The 23835-nt window shown below is 44.2% G+C and overlaps 1 protein-coding gene across 2 annotated transcripts in view; it reads right to left on the bottom strand.

Moving 5' to 3' along the window:
- The window catches only part of LOC308120877 (NACHT, LRR and PYD domains-containing protein 12-like), a 344912-nt gene that overhangs the window by 4239 nt on the left and 316838 nt on the right, over window positions 1-23835 (bottom strand). The window contains exons 4-12 of one of the 2 annotated variants that reach the window (XM_080481771.1): window positions 16692-16765; window positions 15367-15486; window positions 14029-14148; window positions 12850-12951; window positions 12695-12773; window positions 12175-12382; window positions 10013-11816; window positions 9759-9932; window positions 6820-6987 (exon numbers count right to left, since the gene is read on the bottom strand). In XM_080481771.1, the coding sequence (XP_080337897.1) occupies window positions 6820-6987; window positions 9759-9932; window positions 10013-11816; window positions 12175-12382; window positions 12695-12773; window positions 12850-12951; window positions 14029-14148; window positions 15367-15486; window positions 16692-16735 (2819 nt within the window). In that variant the 5' untranslated portion in view covers window positions 16736-16765. Of the gene's footprint in view, window positions 1-1440; window positions 1624-3794; window positions 3978-6819; window positions 6988-9758; window positions 9933-10012; window positions 11817-12174; window positions 12383-12694; window positions 12774-12849; window positions 12952-14028; window positions 14149-15366; window positions 15487-16691; window positions 16766-23835 lie in introns of both variants that reach the window. The other variant, XM_080481770.1, reaches the window with a different exon arrangement.

The raw sequence follows: 23835 nt of genomic DNA, 5'->3' as shown, positions 1-23835 counted from the left end.
GTCATTGAGACTGAAGAAGGTTCAGACTGGAAGAGTTTAGAAATGTAAAGTCCAAACAGCTGAAGCCACCAGGAGGAGAAGAGTCTCATCAACATGCTGATCACTAACATGCTGCAGAGCTCAGTCCATCTCTGTCCTCCAACATCTGGATCACAACACACACACACACACACACACACACACACACACACACACACACACACACACACACACACACACACACACACACACACACACACACACACACACACACACACACACACACACACACACACACACACACACACACACACACACACACACACACACACACACACACAGTTCTTCAGATACAGTAGAACCTCTGAGGACCAGGTCAGAGCTCCACCCTGTACTGGACACGTCACTGTGGACGGACACATATTTACCTGTTAACACACCTTAATGAGGACAACCTGCCCGACGAGGACAACAGACAGGTTCTCCTGCTAAATTTCAAGCTGAGCGACACTGAAAGGACCAGAATACTTGGTCTGGAGCTGATTATTGTAATATTCAGACATTGTGGTGTCAGGAGGTTAGTTTGAGAGGTGAATTCTGGCCGCCTCCCTGCAGCCCAGTGCTGCTCTGTGGAGCTGCTCTCCTTTAGTTTCACTTTCCCTTTCCAGCAGAGAACATGAGGCCCAAACTGACCAGAGTCTCTAATCTGGTCCCACCAAGCAGGAGCTTATAGAGGATTTACACAACTTTCTTTTTCACATTTCTTTGTATTTTGCACCACAATGTTTCATTAAAATTGACTTTATGTTGAGATTGTTGTCATTTTCAGTACAAACTCTTTGATCTTGTAAAAATATTGATAATTTCATTACATCCACTGTGACAACAACAGAAAAACTTTGAAGTGTAAATTTAAAGGTTATTATAGTAATATTGTACCAGTCTGGTCCACTCAAGATGAAACTGGACTGTATGTTGTCCCTGAAGTACATTAAATCTGATTTAATAATTACCTTGTATACATCTTATATACATGTATATATGGATATATATATTGTATACATCTTTGTACTGGTTCAATTGTGTGTTTTTAAATAACCAGAACATATTTAGTTTGGTTTGTTCAATATCAACTGGTCCTACAATTTGAAATGTTTTTGTTTTTTATCCCATTAATCTATTAATCTTAAAATAATCACTGATTAATCGATTATTATAATAATAGTTAGTTGCAGCCCCAGTTGATGGAGAATTCTCCACTGCAGCACCTTGCTTCTTCTACCAAGCTTTGAAATGTGGAGCTCCACACGGCTCTGCCACAGTCACAGGACTAAAGCCCAGAGAAGAAGTCTCAGTTTCTCATGGAGATCCTCAGTGTGGATCATCTCATATCAGCCTGATGTCTGACCTTTAGTGTCAACACAACTTTCACTGCACACAAACTCAAACATGGAGTCTGACCTCAGAGTCTCCAGACTACAGAGTGGACTCTCCAGAAAACCACACAGCTGCTCAACTCCTGAATCCTGCAGCTCGTTGTAACTCAGGTCCAGATGTTTCAGATGTTTCAGGTGGGAGGGGTTGGACTTCAGAGCTGAGGCCACAGAAGAACAGCTGATCTCTGAAAACCTGCAGCCCCTCAACCTGAATAAAGAGAGAAAGAAGTGAGATTAGAGGACAAAGTTTGATGTTGAAGTCATTGAGACTGAAGAAGGTTCAGACTGGAAGAGTTTAGAAATGTAAAGTCCAAACAGCTGAAGCCACCAGGAGGAGAAGAGTCTCATCAACATGCTGATCACTAACATGCTGCAGAGCTCAGTCCATCTCTGTCCTCCAACATCTGGATCACAACACACTCAAACACACACACACACACACACACACACACACACACACACACACACACACACACACACACACACACACACACACACACACACACACACACACACACACACACACACACACACACACACACACACACACACACACACACACACACACACACAGTTATTCATATATTGTGTTTTTATTCTAAACGTTTTTCTTTAATGTTGTTCAACTGTGAATATTTCATTCCAAACCCTTCTATACTGAACTCCAAACCCTTCAACATTTGTTTCCTGAATATTTTATAACTTTGGTGTAAATCTGAGTGGAGCTGTTGGTAAAATAAAGGGTTAAACATATAAATATACAACATAGAACCTATATCAATGTGTGAATCTGCCTGGTGACGTTTTCATGTGTTCTGTCATTTTCATTGGTTCCTGTTGCTGTCTGTTGTTGTGATTGGTTAGAGTCTAACCAATCACAACAACGTTAGACTGAAGAAAAGGGGGCGGGGTTAATGCTGTGCACCTGGAGACCACAGAGACATAGTCTGAGTATTAACAGTGAAAAAATAGATCAGTTCTATTTTAGATGGACTTTATCACCCTGGAAGTCAGAGCAAGAGGCAGAAGAGCTGATTTGGACTTTTGATAAGTTTCACTGGAAGATTGTTGAATTAGGAGACGAAAGGACGTCTGAAGTCTCTGGTAGCACGAGGAGGACGCATGCTGAGGGACCACTGCACCTGAACGTCTCACCTGGACCTCATTTATTCTTCTTTTCTCCTTTTGACATCCTGAGGATTTATGTTTTCTCTTCAGGACCTCCACACTAACCTGTGTGTGTGTGTGTGTGTGTGTGTGTGTGTGTGTGTGTGTGTGTGTGTGTGTGTGTGTGTGTGTGTGTGTGTGTGTGTGTGTGTGTGTGTGTGTGTGTGTGTGTGTGTGTGGACCATTGACTGTAAGTAATGTAAATTGAAGTGATTGTTGTTACATTGTGGAGAAAAGGTGGAATTTTGTAGAAAGGTCAAATGTTTAAGTTATTGAGTTTTTCATTATTTGAGGTGTTTGTTTGGTTGTTTAGTTTGGTATAAAGTTCTTTCTGAAAATAATTGTTGAACTCCATAGTTCATTTAAAAAAGCCTTTAGTTTGTAGTGTGTGTTTTACTGTAAATAAATATGTGTTTGCTCTATAAACAAAAACATATTTGTCTGGGTCTGGTCCTTTAAGTAACTGTGTGAATATTTGTCATGGGTTTATAATAAGAAGGCTCATTTGAGTGTCGCCCCCTACTGGTAAACCTTGGTGGTCTCTACCTGCTAAGGAACCGGACCACCCCAGCCTTTAAGTCAAAGCTCCTCTAATTCAATTCAGAGCAATAATACTTTAGAGAGCTGGGCTGCTCCAGGAGCTGAAATGAGCAGCTGATCATATTTAGAAGAGCCTGATCAGACTGATCCTTGTTGTCCAGTTCTTCTTCTTAAGAAGGTTGGAGCCCCGAGGAAGTGAAAGAAGAAGGAGCTTCTTATTGTCACTGATGTGATCTTTGGTCTTTTGGAGCTGAATTGATGTGACAGCAAACAGAAGCAGTGTCCAGTGGGAGGACAAGTCAACAGCCAAGGTTACTGGACATCAAGCCAACAAGTCCAGAGTTTGAGAGTGAGGGAGAGTTTGGAGCTCCAGCTGGGAGATCAGTGACTCTTCATCCAGGAGAGATCAGCCTGCTTTGAAAGCTGAAGCTCAACATGGAGCGTGTCAGAGGTTGACGGAGAATTCTCCACTGCAGCACCTTGCTTCTTCTACCAAGCTTTGAAATGTGGAGCTCCACACGGCTCTGCCACAGTCACAGGACTAAAGCCCAGAGAAGAAGTCTCAGTTTCTCATGGAGATCCTCAGTGTGGATCATCTCATATCAGCCTGATGTCTGACCTTTAGTGTCAACACAACTTTCACTGCACACAAACTCAAACATGGAGTCTGACCTCAGAGTCTCCAGACTACAGAGTGGACTCTCCAGAAAACCACACAGCTGCTCAACTCCTGAATCCTGCAGCGGGTTCTCACTCAGGTCCAGATGTTTCAGATGTTTCAGGAGGGAGGGGTTGGACTTCAGAGCTGAGGCCACAGAAGAACAGCTGATCTCTGACAAACTGCAGTAAAACAACCTGAATAAAGAGCGAAAGAAGTGAGATTAGATTAGAAAGAACTTGGCGTTCAACAAAAACAGACCTAGATTATATAGCCTGGAAGGATAGCTTCAAAACTTATAAGAAAGCTCTGAGTAGAAGTAGAACTAATTACTACTCATCCTTAATAGAGGAAAACAAAAACAACCCTCGGTTTCTTTTCAGTACTGTAGCCAAACTGACCAAGAACCCAAATAGCGTTGAGCACACCATTCCTATCAATATATGTCGTGAGGACTTCATGAAGTTCTTTCAAAATAAAATGACAAGGCTTAGGGATAACATCCATCAAACCTTACCGTCCGTTAGCCCCATAACAGAGGAACTGGTTAAACCTAACAGTCATCTGGAATGCTTTCAGCAAATACAACTAGTCAAACTAAATTCCCTTATTTCTTCTGCTAAACCAACTACTAGCCTGTTGGACCCAATTCCTACTAGAATTCTGAAAGAGGCACTGCCACTAATCAATAATTCTATACTCACAATTATTAACCAGTCTCTAACAATAGGCTATATGCCACAATCCTTTAAACTAGCAGTTATTAAACATCTCATTATGAAGCCAAACTTAGACACAAGCCTTCTCTCAAACTACAGGCCGATCTCCAACCTTCCTTTCCTGTCAAAGGTTCTGGAGCAAGTAGTGGCTAAACAACTCCAGGATTATCTGCAGGAGAATAATCTGTTAGAGGACTTTCAGTCCAGCTTCAGAATGAACCACAGTACAGAGACTGCACTGCTAAAAGTGACTAATGACCTTCTAATGGCCTCAGATAGAGGTCTTCTATCTGTTTTAGTTCTTCTGGACCTTAGTGCCGCATTTGATACTGTCCATCAAAATGTACTTTTAAGGAGATTAGAAGATGCCGTCGGCATTAAAAACTTAGCCTTAAACTGGTTTAAATCATATTTATCTGGCCGGTTTCAATTTGTTCATGTAAATAACAAATCTTCAATGCATGAATGGGTCCTGTGTGGAGTACCACAAGGCTCCGTCCTCGGACCGATATTGTTTAATCTCTATATGTTACCACTCGGAAATATTATTAGGAAACACAACATTAACTTTCATTGTTATGCAGATGATACTCAGCTATACTTATCAATTAAAACCAATCAGGCCGACCAACTTGTTAAACTAGAGTCCTGCCTCAGGGACGTTAAGTCCTGGATGTCTATCAACTTCTTAATGCTCAACACATCCAAGACTGAGGTTATAATCGTAGGTCCTAAGAAGCTCAGGGATAACTTTTCAGATAGTCTGATTACCTTAGATAATATTACCTTAACCTCTAACAGTGATATTAGGAAACTGGGTGTTATTTTTGATCAGGATCTGTCCTTTATGTCCCATGTTAAACATGTCTCCAGGACAGCCTTCTTCCATCTAAGGAATATTGCAAAAATTAGAAACTTCTTGTCCTTCAAAGATGCAGAAAAAATGATTCCTGCCTTTGTGACTTCAAGATTAGATGATTGTAACTCCCTAATGTCAGGATGTCCAAACTCCTCTGTTAGGACCTTACAGCTAGTGCAGAACGCTGCTGCACGTTTACTAACCAGAACTGGAAGAAGAGAGCACATCTCTCCAGTCTTAGCATCCTTACACTGGCTTCCAATCAAATCTAGAATAGAATTCAAGATCCTTCTGATCACATATAAAACTCTTCATCAGAAGGCTCCGTCCTACATCGAGAAACTTCTAGAAGTTTATCACCCTCCACGAGCCCTTCGCTCTGAGGATGCAGGACTGTTGGTAATCCCTAAAGTCCTTCAAAGTAAAACAGGAGGCAGGAGTTTCAGCCATATGGCTCCTTTACTCTGGAATCAACTAGCAGCCTCGGTCCGAAGGGCCCACACCATTAGTTTTATTTAAGAGTAGACTAAAAACCTTCCTCTTTGATAAAGCTTATCATTAGGAATAAAATAGGACCACTAAGTTGAGCTGCTCTAGGCCTAGACTGCTGAGGGGATTTTCTCTCTCCCGTTAAAGGGAGTAACTCTACATTTGGAGGTTCTGTTTCTTGTCTTTCTTTCTTTCTCTCTGTGTAACAACATTACTGTAGCCACCAGATACTGCCGCCGTCTTTTTTCTCCCTGACAGGAGGAGAGCAGGATCCAGGGGATCAGACCCGAGACTCACAGAGTGGAGTTACGACGGTCCTACTACCCGACCCCACCACAGCACCGGGACCCCACCGCAACGGCACGGCCCTTAAACTCCAGACTGAGATTGGTTCATCATCAGACCAACGCTCATCATAGACTTTTCTTAGTATTTGTACTTATCTGGCCTGTCTGCCACTCTCTCTCTCCCTCTTCTTTTCCTCTCTCTCCCTGTCCTATCCCATGTACTTCTCCCCCCAACCGGTCAAGGCGGATGGCCGTCCTTCCAGAGTCTAGGGTCCGCCCCACGGTTTCTTCCTGAAGAGGGAGTTCTTGAACTTCTCTCCATGCGAGGGAGTTTTTCCTGGCCACTGTTGCTTGTTACACCTGCTTGCTTTGGAAGGGTTTAGTTGGGTCCTGTTGTACTCTATCATTGTAAGAGCGCTTTGAGATGTTTGTTGATGTGATTTAGCGCTTTACAAAAAAAATTGAATTGAATTGAATTGAGACTGAAGAAGGTTCAGACTGGAAGAGTTTAGAAATGTAAAGTCCAAACAGCTGAAGCCACCAGGAGGAGAAGAGTCTCATCAACATGTTGATCACTAACATGCTGCAGAGCTCAGTCCATCTCTGTCCTCCAACATCTGGATCCTCCTAAACTCCTCTCAGTGGTTTGACTTCAACACATTCTAACTTCAGACAGTGAACTGACCTCAGAGTCTCCAGGTTACAGTTTGGACTCTCCAGTCCAGCACACAGAACCTTCACTGATGAATCCTTCAGCTGGTTCTCACTCAGGTCCAGATGTTTGAGATGGGAGGAGTCAGACTTCAGAGCCGAGGAGATCACTTCACAGTCGGAGAGTTGACATGAAGAAAGGCTGTAATGAGACACAGAGAGGACAGGACGTTGTTATGAGGACTTTGTTGGACCTCAGAGCTTCAGATCATCTTCTCTGGGTTTGACTGTGGCTTTATTTGGACGTGAAGGAGACAACATGGAGGTCCACATGTTTTGTTCATGTCTTCAGTTCCAGATGTTGAAGTGGAGTGGAGCTGGACGTCCTGCTACTTCTTTCTATTCATTACAGAGTGTTTGGTTGGAGAGACGGGGACAGTGGAGACAATCATTCTTCTGAGAGACACAATTCATTCATTCATTCATGGTTTAGTTTGTGAGAACTGTGGGAGCAGAGACATTGGCCTAGAGTTTGTTCAATCTTCTTTGGTTCTAGTTTTGTACTTCACTTTGATTTGAGCCTTTTTGTCAGGAAATTGTCCAGTTTGGAGAGACAAAGGTTCCAGATGTGTGTCAGTAGTTTGGAGATAAACTCAATCACCCTCTTTACTGGTTTCATCTCCATTTAGTCTCAATCTGAAGATTTGGTTTTACATTTGATAATAATTTCTATGATTTCTTCCTTACTAATGACATGTCTCTGGGTCTTTCTCTTTACACTCTTTAATAGATTCCATGTGTCTTTAATAGGATTCTTCTTTTCTTTGATTTCACCACTTTTATTTTTTGTAAATATATGACAATTCTCACAGTAGTAGTTAAAGTATTTTTATATTTCACATATTTATTTGCCGCTTCTTTTTTTGTTGTTTGTTTTATAGATTCTCTGTATCATGTATTTTTCCTTTTGATAGAATCTTTTAATCCTTCTTTGATCAATAGATGATCTTTGTTATTGTTTTCTTTGTTTAACATTTCTTCCTAATTCTGCATTTCTTACAGCTTTATTCACATTGTTGTCTAGATATTCTGATTCCCAGTCACTTGTAATAAACGTGTTAGTATTTCCAAACCAGTAATCAGATTAAAGTTACTTCTTATACTAAGTCCATGCACATTACTATTGCAGCGTTACTATTGTAGCATTACTATTATAGCATTACTATTGTAGCATTACTATGTAGCGTTACTGTTGTAGAGTTACTATTGTAGCGTTACTATTGTAGCGTTAATATTGTAGCGTTACTATTGTAGAGTTACTATTGTAGAGTTACTATTGTGGCGTTACTATTGTAGCATTACTATTGTGGCGTCCAGCAGGATGAGTTTCTTCTCTACAAAGACACTTTATTATTAAACAGAAGCGGCTGCTCGTTCTCTCTCCTCCAAACTAGCAGACAAACACAGAGCATGCAGTCTGACCTGACCCGCCCCCTTCTCCACTCTCAGCCAATCACAGAGCAACTCGCTCTCACGGTGCGTTTATGTGACACAAAAGAATTGGAACCAAGAAATGTCAACACTAAACCATATTATTGCAACAAGAACAAAAATGCAGAGATGTTGAACTCTTTTTGTATTTTTTTTCTTTTTCAATCAATCAATCGATCGATCAGATACTTTATTTGCCTCAGAGGGGGGTAATTAAAAGGTCGGATAGAGCAGATAGAGCAGATAGTGCAAATATATAAATAGATCAATAGTTCAATGAAGGTCAAAGGTTAAATATCTAACAGCAGGAGGCCAGGCAGTGATCAGAAGTGAGTTTGTGGCAAAAAGGAGTAACTAGTAATCAGTACTTGGATTACTTTTTCAAACTAACTGTGGCACCACTGATTAGTATTGATCAAAGAGTCATGAATCAGTTGGTAGAGCATGAGACTCATAATCTCTAGATAGTGGGTTCGTGTCCCACACTGGGCTTCCCGTGGGCTCACCACCTGCAGGAAAGGTTCTAATCGGTGCATTGTGATCTGGGTGACAGTCCTTGGGCTGCCACCCCGCAACCCGGAAACGGATAAGTGGGAGAAAATGAATGGATGGATGGAGTCATGAATCATGAACAAAAAATGGAATCTGATGAGCATCAGAAAACCTCGGGGCACCACCTGTTTAACAGGAAATGATGCCAATTTATATCAGTCTCATCAAGATATACTGTACAAAACTATTCATTTAGAATTTGAATTCATAGTTTAATAATAACAATTAACACAATTAATCATAAAGGATGAAGAATTTCAGAGTTTTTGACATAGAAGAGGTCAACATTTCATTCACCTTTCTACACAATAATAAGACAGCAAGTAGTGACAGTAGGATTCCTAAGATTATATTCATTTAAAATGAAAAGAAGAAAATCACACAGTGTGAGGGTCAGAAAGTAAAGACAGTGGTTCATGAAGCTTCATCTGGCCATCACTAGAATAAACTATTCTATTCTATTTTGTCCCGTCGCTGTGCTTCACTCCACTGATTTGACTGGTTGCTTCATAAGAAGTACTGGTCACTGTGAGGCTCTTGCCTCTGCTCTCTCATCCTCCTCTCTTTCCTTGGTGGATCCTCAGCCTCCTAAGTGATGATATTTTCATCCAGCCACAGGAGCACACCTGAAGTGAGTGTCCTGCTGCTGCTGTGCTTGTGGTGTTCTTGCTCGTAGTCGTGTCGGTGTCAGAGTCTGAGGCAGAACTCTGTGACATGGAGCATCACAAACACAGTGAGTGGAGGAAGTAAAGCTGCTGCTCTCCACCTGAACTTACACTGGAAACTTTACTTTGTAGTTTTACTTCCTGATTAATAGAGGAGAAAATATCAAGAGGCTGCAGTGTTCTACTGAGATGTTTTACTGATGTTCTAGAGATGTGAGCAGGAGAACAGAGAGTGGTGGATTTTAATGATCAATAATGTCAGAACCTGAGAGCTTCCAGTTTACAGTGAGGACTCTCCAGTCCAGCCGACAGCCGCTTCACTCCTGAATCCTGCAGGTTGTTGTTACTCAGGTCCAGATGTGTCAGACTGGAGGACTGAGAGCTGAGGACTGAGGACAGAGCTCCACAGCTTCTCTCTGACAGACCACAGCTGCTCAACCTGAAGAAGAACCAACAATGAAAACCAGTTCAATGTTTGTCATGGACTCAGTTCTACATATTTGTTCATGAACCACGTACACAGCTTTGTTGGAGGCTTTGACCACTGGCAGCAGCTTCAGAAGAGCCTCCTCTGAAGCAGAGTATTTCTTCAGGTCAAACTCCTTCAGATCGTCTTCTGATGACAGTAAGATGAAGACCAGAGCTGACCACTGAGCAGGAGACAGTCTATCAGTGGAGAGACGTCCTGATCTCAGGGACTGTTGGATCTCCTCCACCAGAGAACCATCGTTCAGTTCATTCAGACAGTGGAACAGATTGATGCTTCTCTCTGCAGACAGATTCTCACTCAGCTTCTCCTTGATGTACTGGACTGTTTTCTGATTGGTCTGTGAGCTACTTCCTGTCTGTGTCAGCAGACCTCGGAGGAGACTCTGATTGGTCTGCAGTGAAAGACCCAGGAGGAAGCGGAGGAACAAGTCCAGGTGTCCATTTGGACTCTTCAAGGCCTCGTCCACTGCTCTCTGATGGAGACGGTGGAGATTAACTTTCTTCTTCAACACTTTTGACCACCAGGAGGTTTGTTGTTGTTTATCCAGGAGGTTGATTCCAGAGCTGATGAAGGTCTGATGGACATGAAGAGCAGCCAGAAACTCCTGAAGGCTCAGATGGATGAAGCAGAAGACCTTGTCCTGGTACAGGCCTTGCTCCTCTTTAAAGACCTGTGTGAACATTCCTGAGTACAGTGAGGCTGCTCTGAGATCCAGGCCACACTCTGTCAGGTCGGAGTCATAGAAGATCAGATTTCCTTTCTGCAGCTCATCAAAAGCCAGTTTTCCCAGAGACTCCACCATCTCCCTGCTCTCTGGACTCCAGTGTGGATCTGTGGCAGCTCCTCCATCATACTTGACCTTCTTGACTTTGGCCTGGACCACCAGGTGGTGGATGTACATCTGAGTCATGGTCTTGGGCAGCTCTCCTCCCTCTCTGCTCTTCAACACCTCCTCCAGAACTGTAGCAGTGATCCAGCAGAAGACTGGGATGTGGCACATGATGTGGAGGCTTCGTGAGGTCTTGATGTGGGAGATGATCCTGCTGGCCTGCTGCTCCTCTCTGAACCTCCTCCTGAAGTACTCCTCCTTCTGTGGGTCAGTGAACCCTCGGACCTCCGTCACCATGTTGACACAGTCAGGAGGGATGTGATTGGCTGCTGCAGGTCGTGTGGTGATCCAGAGGCGAGCAGAGGGAAGCAGGTTCCCCCTGATGAGGTTTGTCAGCAGCACATCCACTGAGGTGGACTCTGTAACATCAGTCAGGATCTCAGGGTGCTGGAAGTCCAGAGGGAGTCGACACTCATCCAGACCGTCAAAGATGAAGAGCACCTGGAGGTCTTCAAAGCTGCAGAGTCCTGCTTCTTTGGTTGGAGTGAAGAAGTGATGAACAAGTCCCACCAAGCTGAACTTCTTCTCCTTCAGCACATTCAGCTCTCTGAAGGTGAATGGAAATGTGAAGTGGACGTCCTGGTTGCTTTGGTCTTCAGCCCAGTCCAGAGTGAACTTCTGTGTCAGGACTGTTTTCCCAATGCCAGCCACTCCCTTTGTCAGCACTGTTCTGATTGGTGGAGATCTTCCAGGTGAGGCTTTGAAGAGGTCTCCTGGTCTGATGCTGCTTTCTGCTCTGGCTGCTCTCCTGGATGCTGTTTCAATCTGTCTGACCTCATGTTCCTCATTGACCTCTGCAGTCCCTCCCTCTGTGATGTGGAGCTCTGTGTAGATCTGCTTCAGGAGGGTGGCCTCTCCTGCTTTAGAGAGCCCCTCAAACACAACCTGGAACCTCTTCTTCAGGGCACATTTCACCTTCTGTTGGCAGACTCCAGCAGAAGCTCCTGAAAAGAAGAAACCAGGAATGAGTTGAGTGTGTTTGACATTGAATGTGAAGATGACAGTGTGTTAGTGGAGATGTTTCTCCTCCATCAGCTCCATCCAGCTCCTCAGTGGAGACCAAACAGCCTCTGATCTGATGCAGATGTTTGCATCACATGAGCAGCAGAGTTCAGGAACTCTCTTTGTGTCTCCTCTTCTCTGCTGCTTGTTTTGGACTTTCTGCCTGTTTCACACTTTCTGTGTCGGACCTGGAAATGACCTCTGTTCTCTGGATGGACTCTGTTTCTGACTGCTTTCTGCTCCAGCTGAGAACATTTCAGCTTCATCTCCATCCTGTGAAATGAGATCAAATCCTCTTACTGCTCCTCAGACGCTCAGCCAGCTCCTCCTGCTTCATCCTCCTCAGGAAGTCCAGGGTGATCCTCAGAAATGACTCTCTGCTGCTCCTCTGCTCTTCATCCTCATCCTCCCTCTCACTCTCTGAGCATGCTGGGTAATCTGGACTCAGGAGCTTCTTCATCTTCTTCAGCTCCTTCTTCATGAAACTCACCATGTTGTCCTCCAGCAGCTGGAACAGAGAAACATCTGGAGTTTACTTTGAGCTGAAACTGAAGCCAGATTGAGATGTGAGTGTAAATCCAGTGCAGAGAGCAGGATTGATAACATGTGAAGCCAAATCACACTTCATGTGGGATCTCCAGCAGAAGCAACTTCAAGCATCAGTGAAGACTGGAAGCTGGATGAAGGTTGGACTGTTTCACTTTGGACCTGAATGGATCTAATAAGCTGAGTGTCTGTTTCATGTTTCAGCTGGAAGTCACAGCAGCTTCTTCTGTCTCATGATGTGACAGTAAAGTGTTGAATGGAGACGTGTTCTCACCATAAATGTGGAGTCCAGATGTCTTTGATGCTGAGGGGCGGAGCCACCACGGAGAAGCTGGGAGCTCTGCTGGCTCACGCTGCAGAAACATGTTGACTTTGTTAAAGCTGCTGTGTGGTGTGATGAGGAATCCTGAGACAAACACTGATTCTCACCCCTCATCACCACTTCCTTCTCCACATTTAAAGGTTAAGGGTTCCTCCTTAGAGCGGTCACTCTTCATGGACACACAGCTGGATGGAAACCCAGAGTCAGAGCTAAAAACAAACACAACATCAGGAACAGACTGACTGGAACAATGGAAGATACATGGAAGAACTGAGACTTTGATTCTCTAAGTCAGACTTTGTGAAAATACTGTGAGGATATTTAATAGTTATAAACTGTAGTTCCACATTTAAAGTCACTCTACCAGAAAAACAATCTTCAAAATGTACTTTCCATAAAACATCTCCCTTCTGCAGAGAGAATAAACCAAAACACCAAAACAAGACCATCAACACTCATTTGGACTCATTTCCAACCTGCAGTTTCCCAAATCGATCCCACCAAAGTTGATGTTTACAAACAAAACATCAAACTGTGTTGATGTTTCCTAACTGACATCATCTTGGGAAATCTGCCACAAGGGTTTCTGGGATATCAAAGATGGCGTCGCAGAAGCTGAAGCAAAATGATCAACATTGGACCGATTCAGCCCAAAATAAAAGACTGGACTTTCTCAGAGAAAGAGGATTAGAACCTCCAGAATATTCTTAAATGTTGTGAAACTGATCATTAATCAGCAAGAGGTCAACACACTGGTATGTTCCTTTAAATTTAAATGCTGGAATTATGTGTTTGTGTGAATGCCATGACAAATTCCATTCAAAAAGGTATTAATGTATCAGAGATCAACATCAACAACTGAAACTGGATCCTACATTTTTCATGTTTCCCAAATAGATTCTGGTCGAATAACTTTAAAGTTATAAATCATTCAGTTCAAATCTTTTACATCCCCCCCATCCCCCTCTCCCCTGGTGTTCCCCAGGGCTCTGTACTTGGTCCCACCTTCTTCATTGTCCATCTCCTCCACGTGTCCATATTTCTCATAAATACATCATGAAGTTTCTTTGCTATGCAGACGACACTCAGCTTTACGTCTCCACCAAACCAACTTCACCCTGCAGCATCACTGCTCCACACCCTGGTCACCTCCATCTCCCTCTCAAATCCTCCAGAAACTCCATCTGGACTAAAACTCAGTTCCCTAAAATACTGGAAGTGAATCGTAGAGTGAGCACAACTTCTCTCACTTTTAAGGAAATAAAAGAAAAGAAAGAGTTTCTTACTTTGTGTCTGAAGGTCCAGGTTCAGCACTGAAGTCTGGCAGAAAACCTTTGGACCGGTCACTCTTCATAGACAACCTGCTGGATACTGAAGACCCTGCTGTGTGTCTGAGCTTCTCACCTCTATATACACACACACACACACACACACACACACACACACACACACACACACACACACACACACACACACACACACACACACACACACACACACACACACACACACACACACACACACACACACACACACACACACACACGTTGTATTAGATCAACAGATCACACTTGGTTCTTCTCATTTCATTTCCTGTTTTCAACAAAATAACTTTAATGTTATTTTCTTCTGGAAAAGTTTTCAGGAATTGATCAGTAAAAATATGTTTGATGAAAGAACTTCAATAACCTTCATGTCATTTCCAATCTGCCATTTGTTTCAAAGTTCCTGGAAAAGTAGTAGCATCTGATCTGGACTCTGACTTTTCCCACAATAATCTGTATGAACAGTTCCAGTCTGGTTTCCCTCAATGAAGCTCAGAAACAGAAACTCTCATCAGAATCACCATCAACCACCTGACTGCAGCTGACTCTGGAATTTTACCCTCCTCCTGCTCTTCCTCTTCCTCTTCCTCTTCCTCTTCCTCTTCCTCTTCCTCTTCCTCTTCCTCTTCCTCCTCCTCCTCCTCCTCCTTGAATCTGAGTGCAGCCTGTGTCACCAACTCCATGTAACCCTCCTCTACAGACTGACGTCCATCAGACTGTTCATCACATCACTGGATTGGTTCAATTCAATTCCATTCGATTCCATTTGATTCAATTCAATTCATAGAGAACCACAATAATCTCAAGGTACTTCTACAGAGAAAAAAACTCAACTGTTCCACTACAGAAAGTAAAAGCAACAGTAGACAGAAAAAACATTTTAACAGGAAGAAAAGTTTAGAACCAGACTCAGAGGACTAGACTTTCTGTAGAACCAGACTCAGTGGAGGAGACTTTCTATTCTTCAGGTTGAAGGTTCAAAGATAGAAAGTGATGAAGTGACAGGACTGGGACAGAGCGCAACAAGCAACATACAGATTTGTCTTTAGTTGCATTGAGTTCATTCAGTTCAAATATTTTACATCCCCCCCATCCCCCTCTCCTCTGGTGTTCCCCAGGGCTCTGAAACCAGCAGATTCATCATCAAAATAGGAATTTTGAAAGAGTGTAGGATCAGACTTTGCTGGTCAGTTTGCAGTTTGGACTCTTGTACTAAAATACTGGAAGTGAATCTTAGAGTGAGCACAACTTCTCTCACTCTGGTTTTGAGGAAATAAAAGAAAAGAAAGAGTTTCTTACTTTGTGTCTGAAGGTCCAGGTTCAGCACTGAAGTCTGGCAGAAAACCTTTGGACCGGTCACTCTTCATAGACAACCTGCTGGATACTGAAGACCCTGCTGTGTGTCTGAGCTTCTCACCTCTATATACACACACACACACACACACACACACACACACACACACACACACACACACACACACACACACACACACACACACACACACACACACACACACAGTCAAAATGTTGTATTAGATCAACAGATCACACTTGGTTCTTATCATTTCATTTCCTGTTTTCAACAAAATAACTTTAATGTTATTTTCTTCTGGAAAAGTTTTCAGGAATTGATCAGTAAAAATATGTTTGATGAAAGAACCTCAATAACCTTCATGTCATTTCCAATCTGCCATTTGTTTCACAGTTCCTGGAAAAGTAGTAGCATCTCATCTTGACTCTGACTTTTCCCACAATAATCTGTATTCTGAATTTCACCTCTTACAGATTAAACTTGGATTAGAAAGGCCCACAAAGCAACATCAAGTGAGCGGCTCTGCGGTGAAGCCTGGAAGAGCATTAAAATAGAGGAAACCCAGCGAGCGCCTGCTGACGTCATGAGTTCACAACTTCAGCCAGTCATTGCCTGCAAAGGCTTTTCAACAAGTGTGAGAGATGAAGGATTGATTCGCTCTTATTTCATTGGTTCAGTGACTTTTGAGCCTCTGACATGAAGGGATTGTGTTCAAATCCTTTAGTTCCTCACATTGTTATGGGATGTTTTAGTTGAAGCCACTGAATTAAAGCTGAAGTCTGGAGGGTTTCATTTCTATTTCCTGTGGTAATATACAGAACAAAATGAGACAAACTTTGTCTCTGGACAAATCTTTGTGGACCAAACTGTAAGTTAGTGATGTGGGACGTTTGGACTTCAGTGTCATGTGGAGACGTCCACTTCCTTTAAACTCCCTGTTGGAAAGGTGACACTGCTCTGACCTTGGATCAGGTTAAGAGGAGTTAGAAACTCTGACCTGAAAGACAACACATGATCTTCTAGTATTTGTCCTTTCCACTGGTTGTCCTTGTGTCTTTCATGATCACATTGGGACTGATCATGGGGACGGTGGAATGTCTCTGCACCTCATGTCCTTTACTGCAGCTCTTTTTCTGCTGCCTGTTGAAATCACTTCAGCTCACTTTGGATGACTTGAAATCACTGAGCCTTGAGACGTGTCAATACAGCAGAGCCACTTTTACTACATTTCATCTTTCTATGGAGTTTACATTTAGTGTCCTTTCTTCTGTTTGCTGTTTGACTGAATGCAGGAGGGGGGGACGTCTCTTACCTGTCCACACACTCTGGTGGGTCTTCTTCATCCACGTCCCACATGTTGAGTCAGACAGAGAGAAACACACCAACCTGCTCAACACACACACACGCACGCACGCACGCACGCACGCACGCACGCACGCACGCACGCACGCACGCACGCACGCACACACACACACACACACACACACACACACACACACACACACACACACACACACACACACACACACACACACACACACACACACAGACAGAGGAGATCATGTGGGTGGTGCAGCAGGAAACAGAAACCCACATCCTGGTAGTTCCAGTTAGAGACGGTATCATTCAGTAGACTGAGATCAGAGAGCGACAGCCGAGACAAAACAGAGAAAGAAGAACAACAAGAAGCATAAATAATGAACAAACAGAGGAAATAAGATGAGAGAAGAAAATATAGAAACATGAAAAATACAACAATCAATAGGATTAATGTCAGTTGGAGGTTTCAGGGAAAAATGAAGCGTCTGGATGATAAATAATGAGATGATTGAGTCGTGTGTGTGTGTGTGTGTGTGTGTGTGTGTGTGTGTGTGTGTGTGTGTGTGTGTGTTGGTTTGAATGTTTTAGACTCACACAAACATGAGCCAATCAGAGTGAAGCCCCGCCCACTGCTGAATGTTTTCAGAGTTTCTCCATGGAGAAGAAAAGAAGTGAAGAAAGGAGTTAAATGGAGGATGAAATGTTTGTCCAACAGGTGAAGAAGAAGAAAGCAGCTGTCAGAGGTTTGTGATGGTGTGAATGAAAGAGAAAAAGAGAAGTTAGAAAGTCTTTTGCTCCGTTGTGGAAGCTTCTAAAGAGCTGACAGATTCTCACCTGAACTCTCTTCTCTTCTTCTTACAGACACTTTTCCATGTGTGAGGAAACTTGTGGAGAGAAGAAGCTTCTCTTCGTCCCTCTGAGTCCGTCTCAGTCCGTCTCTGATGTCTGACAACCACAAAGTTCTCTTTCCTGCTCTGACACACCCAGAGGAGGACATTCCTGAGAAAACCTGTTGGAAACCTGCTTCATGACGTCAATCTGAACTTTAAAGTGAAGGTGGAGCTTTAATATAAAGTGTGACTCTTTATTTGGAGGAAGAACTTTTCTCTTAGAACAGCTGTTCAACATGTGGCTCTTCAGCTCTTCTGTAGCGGCTCCCTGAAGCTTCACTGAATCACACTGAAACCAACATTGTGTTGTGGTTGCACTGGGAAGAAGGGCTCACATTAGAAGGGGGCGGGGCCAGGTGACATAAGCGGAGAGAGGAGGTGTGGTGCTCTGACGTCGGTGGTGGAGTCAGAGGGGGTGGAGCTTCACCTGTTGGAATGTTTGGCCTGACAGCTTCAGTCTGTGTGGAGAAACAAAGACTCTCCACTCCACCCACCGTCTGTCTGCTTCCACCACTTCTACACTCTTTTATTTTCATTCTATTTACACACCAGAGTCTTTTTCAAAAGGAATCTAGTCTCTTGTGAAAACCGCTTTGAAAAAAACAACAAATGAAAATGAAAAACAAGCAAAAATGAGTAATGGAGGATAAAACAAACAACCAAAAGCTTAAAAAAACTTAAATGATGAGAGTTTTAAAACTTTAAAAAATAAAATATGAACCTGAATATGAATATGAAACTGCTCCAAACAGCTGCTATTGAAACGTTGACCAGCCTGGATTGTAACTGAAACTTTATGAAGCAACATCAGACACACTTTAGAGCTTGTATCATAACCAGGGGTCTTCAAGGTTTACCAGGCCAAGGACCCCAAACTGATGGAGAGACGGAGCAGGGACCCCGACTATATATATTGTATGAAACTGTGTTTTATATGAAGCTGGCCTGGTGCCATGTATAAACAGAGCTACTGTGTTATTGTCCATTCAATACTAAGCTATTGAAGTAATACACAGGTTGATATTTTCAGGTTTTTAAACAAACATGAACAAGCTGCAGGGTGGCCGTGCCACTGCCTGTTACAAACAGACTTCTTGCCTACGACACTGAGCTGTTGGAATAATTCAGATTCATGTTTTTATCTGAAGCAGACATGTAGAAGTGACGTCAATCCTCAAGCCGTCTGTGGATGCTCACATACTCCCACATTAGTGTGACCTCTGACCCTGATGAGCAGCAACTGATGTGTCCTTGGACGGACGGAGGTCGTCAGGCAGAGGTCAAGCTCTGAAATCCTCCCTCCAGCGCCTCCCAGTGGTCAGGAATTGCTGGTGTCACAGGAGGAGAGAGCACAGCAGAACCTGCCAGTTCCTCCACTGATGGAGACATGGAGGATCTTCCCTTTCTGACGCGCTCCCTCCATCTTCTGCTGGTTTGGAGAAAGCCTTCCATCCTGTCATACATGTGTACGGCCACCTTGCAGAGAATACATATTCTCTAGCTGAGAATAGCTGAAATATTTACGTCTCCCTTAAGCGAGGATATTGATCTGTAAGAGGAGCCCTCTGATGTATCTTTACCTTTCTTTGCAAGGCCTCTTGGGTGATTTAGGAAGCTGGCCCAGCTTACTTGTACCAGAAAACATTAAACTCAGCCGGAGCACCGAGAGCCAGGAAAAGTACTCAAACATTCAGCAGGTACTCTGTCAGGTCTTGGGGCTTTTCCAGATTGCAAAGAAGAAATCCTCCTCTTGTGACTTGAGCTCGTCTCGCCTCAAAGCTCAAAGCCTATCAAGTCGGTCCACATATTTCCTTGGTCCCGCCTCTTCAGATCAACAGTGGGTGGAGCCGGCATGTTGACACGCAAAGTTCAGGTCAGACAACAAACTAGTTTCACCGCTACAAAAGTGCAACTCACAGGAAAGAGGCTGGACGTCTTTCCAGGATGTCTACTAATGCGAGACTAGTGTATCACACTATCTTAATCCCCTGAGGGCAATTTCTTTAACAAAGTGACCCCTCGGGAGCAGCTGGTTTGGCTGAAGGTCTCGCTCAGGGATCCACGGTGCAGGTTTTTTGGACTGTGGGAAGAGACCGGAGTACCAGCGTGTACACACACACACACACACACACACACACACACACACACACACACACACACACACACACACACACACACACACACACACACACACACACACACACACGCAGCAGGAAACATAAATACGCATTCTTGTAGTTCCAGTTAGAGATGGTATCATTCAGTAGGTTTCAGGGAAAAAGGAAGTATCTGGATGATAAATAACAAGGTGATTGAAACGGGTGTGTGTGTGTGTGTGCGTGTGTGTGTTGTGGATTGTTGTCATTTCTAGTATACAAGGGGTCGTTGGTGGGTGTACATGGAGTACAATGAATACACTGTCCAACACTGGAAATAACAACACTTCACAATCATTTATGGAAAGATACCTCAGACAGTTTGTCTTCTTCTCAATGCTCGCTCTCAAACTGGAAGAAAATCCCAAACTGTAAAAAAATGGACTCTTCAGAACATAAAAATTATGAAAATGCTGAAATACTTTGGAGGTCTCCTGTAAATCTCAATAGAACCTTACAAATTCATTCAAATGATGTTCTCTACATTTTTACTGAGCTTCCATTAGATTGTTACGGAGCTCTTTATATTCTGCCCCGTCACTCCTCCTTTACCCTGGAAAGTTTTTCTGTCCTGGAACAAGAACTTTGATTGAAGAGACGTTCTGCAAGAACATAGGAATTCACCTGCAATCACTTCTTTAACAGAACATCCAAGATAGCTCCTGTGTTCCGTCCTCTCTGCAGGTGGAGGAGAGCAGAGAAGACACTGTGTGTCCTGAAGATCCACTGAGGAGAGCAGAGAGGACGCTGTGTGTCCTGTGTGTGTGAGTTTTTCAGCTTGTGTAGAGTGGAGCAGGAGCTGTTCACCACCTTCACCTCCATCACCTGAGGACGTGTCCTCAGCACAGAGAGTGAGCTGCATGGACAGAGAGCGTTGGACTGATTGTGTCTTGAAAGTGAAATGAGTCCTCCGCTGTGTGTTGGTCACACTGAGTGATCTGCACCGTCACACAGCGGTCAACAGGGGGCAGCAGCAGCTCAACAAAACACCTGAGCCTCTGAGCCTGTAGTGACAGCCGGCCTTGATAGGTGGAGAGAGTCCAGTGGAGGTTGTAGTGAGGTGGGCGGAGCTTCTAGTTCTACCATAGAACTATCCTGCGCCTATTCCTTAACCTCCTCCTGCACAAATCCTGCACCTCTTCCTGCGGATCCTCTTCCACCTCCTTCTGTACCTCCTCCTGTGCCTCCTCCTGCAGCTTCTCCTCTGCATCCTCCTGTGCCTTTTCCTGAGCCTCATCCTGCACATCATTCTTCACCTCCTCCTGCGCCTCCTGTTGTGCCTCCTCCTACACCTCCTGCTGCACACACCCTGCGCCTCCTTATGTGCCAGCTCATGCACACATCCTGCAGCTCCTCTTGTGCCTCCTTCTGCAACTCCTCCACAATCCTGCACCTCCTCCTCCACCTAATCCTGCAGCTTCTTCCACAAACATCCGGCAGCTCCTCCTGCACACATCCTGCGCCTCCTCCTGCTCACATCCTGCACCTCCTCCTGCACCTCCTCCTGTGCCTCCTCCTGTGCCTCCTCCTTCACACACCCTGCACCTCCTCCTGCACACATCCTGCGCCTTCTCCTGCACACATCCTGTGCCTCCTCCTGCACCTCCTCCTGTGCCTCCTCCTTCACACACCTTGCACCTCCTTATGTGCCAGCTCATGCACACATCCTGCAGCTCCTCTTGTGCCTCCTCCTGCAACTCCTCCACAATCCTGCACCTCCTCCTGCACCTCCTCCTCCACCTAATCCTGCAGCTTCTTCCACAAACATCCGGCAGCTCCTCCTGCATACATCCTGCGCCTCCTCCTGCTCACATCCTGCACCTCCCCCTGCACCTCCTCCTGCACCTCCTCCTGCACCTCCTCCTGTGCCTCCTCCTGTGCCTCCTCCTTCACACACCCTGCACCTCCTCCTGCACACATCCTGCGCCTTCTCCTGCACACATCCTGTGCCTCCTCCTGCACCTCCTCCTGTGCCTCCTCCTTCACACACCTTGCACCTCCTCCTGCACACATCCTGCGCCTCCCCCTGAACCTCCTCCTGCACTTCCTTCTGTGCCTTATCCTGCACTTCCTCCTGCGCCTCCTGTTGTGCCTCCTCCTACACTTCCCGCTGCACACATCCTGCGCCTCCTTATGTGCCTCCTCATACACACATCCTGCACCTCCTCCTGTGCCTCCTCTTGCACCTCATTTTGCACCTCCTCCTGTACACTTCCTGTGCCTCTTCCTACGCTTCCTCTTACATCTCCTTCTGCGCCTTCTCCTGCAACTCCTCCTGCACAATCCTGCGCCTCCTCCTGCCCCTCCTCCTGCCCTGTCTCCTCCTGCACCCCCTCCTGTGCTTCTTCCTGAGCCTCTTCCTGCGCCTCCTCCTGCACCTCCTCCCGTGTCTTCTCCTGCGCCTTCTCCTGCACCTCCTCCTCCACAATCCTGTGCCTCCTCCTGCACCTCCACCTGTGCCTCCTCCTTCACACACCCTGCAGCTCCTCTTGCACCTCACATCTCACAGCAAATCCACAATGTGAAACATCAAATAAATACATCAAATACACATCCAATTGTGTCATGGAACACACGTGCACACACACACACACACACACACACACACACACACACACACACACACACACACACACACACACACACACACACACACACACACACACACACACACACACACACACACACACCTTCACCTGTCAGAAAGGGTGGAGGTGAGGACTGATGTTCTCCTCCACAGAGAGCAGCTGCTGGTAGCTCACTCTCTATGTTCCTCAGCAGAAAGTGATGAGGACTGATGTTCTCAGAAGAACTTTTTTATCATCAAGAACAACTTTTCCCTCAGAGTGAGATGAGCTGAGTGAGGAAACCAAGCGGTCCAAGGAGCTGTGTTCTTGTTCCAGTCTCTTCTGGATTGAGTTGCTGCTTGTAGTCAAATGTTTTCACACGACCCTGTTAACCTCCAGCAGAGTTTCTGTAGTGTAGTGGTTATCACGTTTGCTTCACACGCAAAAGGTCCCCTGTTTTTCTAGACTTTGTGATTTGCAGCTTGATCTTGATAACTCAATAGTTCATCTGTTCATCCTGACATTTCCATCATAACAAGAGTGATGACTAGAGTTTGTACTGTAGGCAGATATACTGTGTGAGAATTACGCCCTGAATATCCCAAAGTAGTTTTTTTTTTCTTTGAAATGTGTAAAGCTGTGTACTCACATTATTATTTAAGGTTGAGTGGAAGTGGCCTCCAAACCACGAAGCAAAAGGTCAAACTTTGAAAGAAGTCAACTCTTCTCAGCTTTTTAAGGTGGTTGCTGATCCAGAGGTTCAAGAGTTAAAGTCTCTCTAGAGACCAAGTAAAAACAACCTCAGCTGATTGGAGCGGTCTGTATGCAGCTGGATCCAGGTCCAAAGGCTGATTCTTTTGAAAAATAAATGTGATTGAAAAAATATATTTTGAATCTGAATGTTAAAGGTTTGATCTTCAATTTTGAAAAATTAAAAACTCTGTAATCAAAATAAAAATATGAGTATGAAAAGTTTTTTCACCTTACATATAATTTTGATTCAGCTCTGGAATTCTTTTGATAAAATCCTTTATTTTCATGTTTCACTCATATAGTTTTTAAAATGTAGGTGTTACTTTTTCAGTTGCAGGTTTAATGTTTTCAGATTAGGTTCTTATTTCTTTCACATTCAAATCCTGGTTTCACACAAAAAAAAGCCTCTAAACTTAAAAATAAAACATTGCAGCATCTGTCCTCTATTATGGAGACGATACGAGTCGGCAGCAAGAGACAAAATGGAGGCACAAAGATTATTATCATAGGAGTGTAATGATTCTAGAGTGTAATGTGTACTGATTCAACTCACTTTGCTCTCCATAGAGAGACGTTGTGCTTGATAAGAAGGAGGTGGCTGAAAGGTTTGTGAGGATGAAGGAGAGGAAGATGGTGCTATAAGATATGAGGCCACGTTACTGTACATAGTTCAGAAATACCTTGGAGACTGGATGTTCAAACTGTTGGAGGCTTTTATATTGGACACTTTGGACTCTGGACACTTCATGTTGGCTACAATGGATGTTTTA

The sequence above is a fragment of the Lipophrys pholis genome (assembly GCF_963383615.2).
Source record: "Lipophrys pholis genome assembly, chromosome: 15".
Lineage (NCBI taxonomy): Eukaryota > Metazoa > Chordata > Actinopteri > Blenniiformes > Blenniidae > Lipophrys > Lipophrys pholis.
This window is presented reverse-complemented; position numbering and strand designations above follow the sequence as displayed.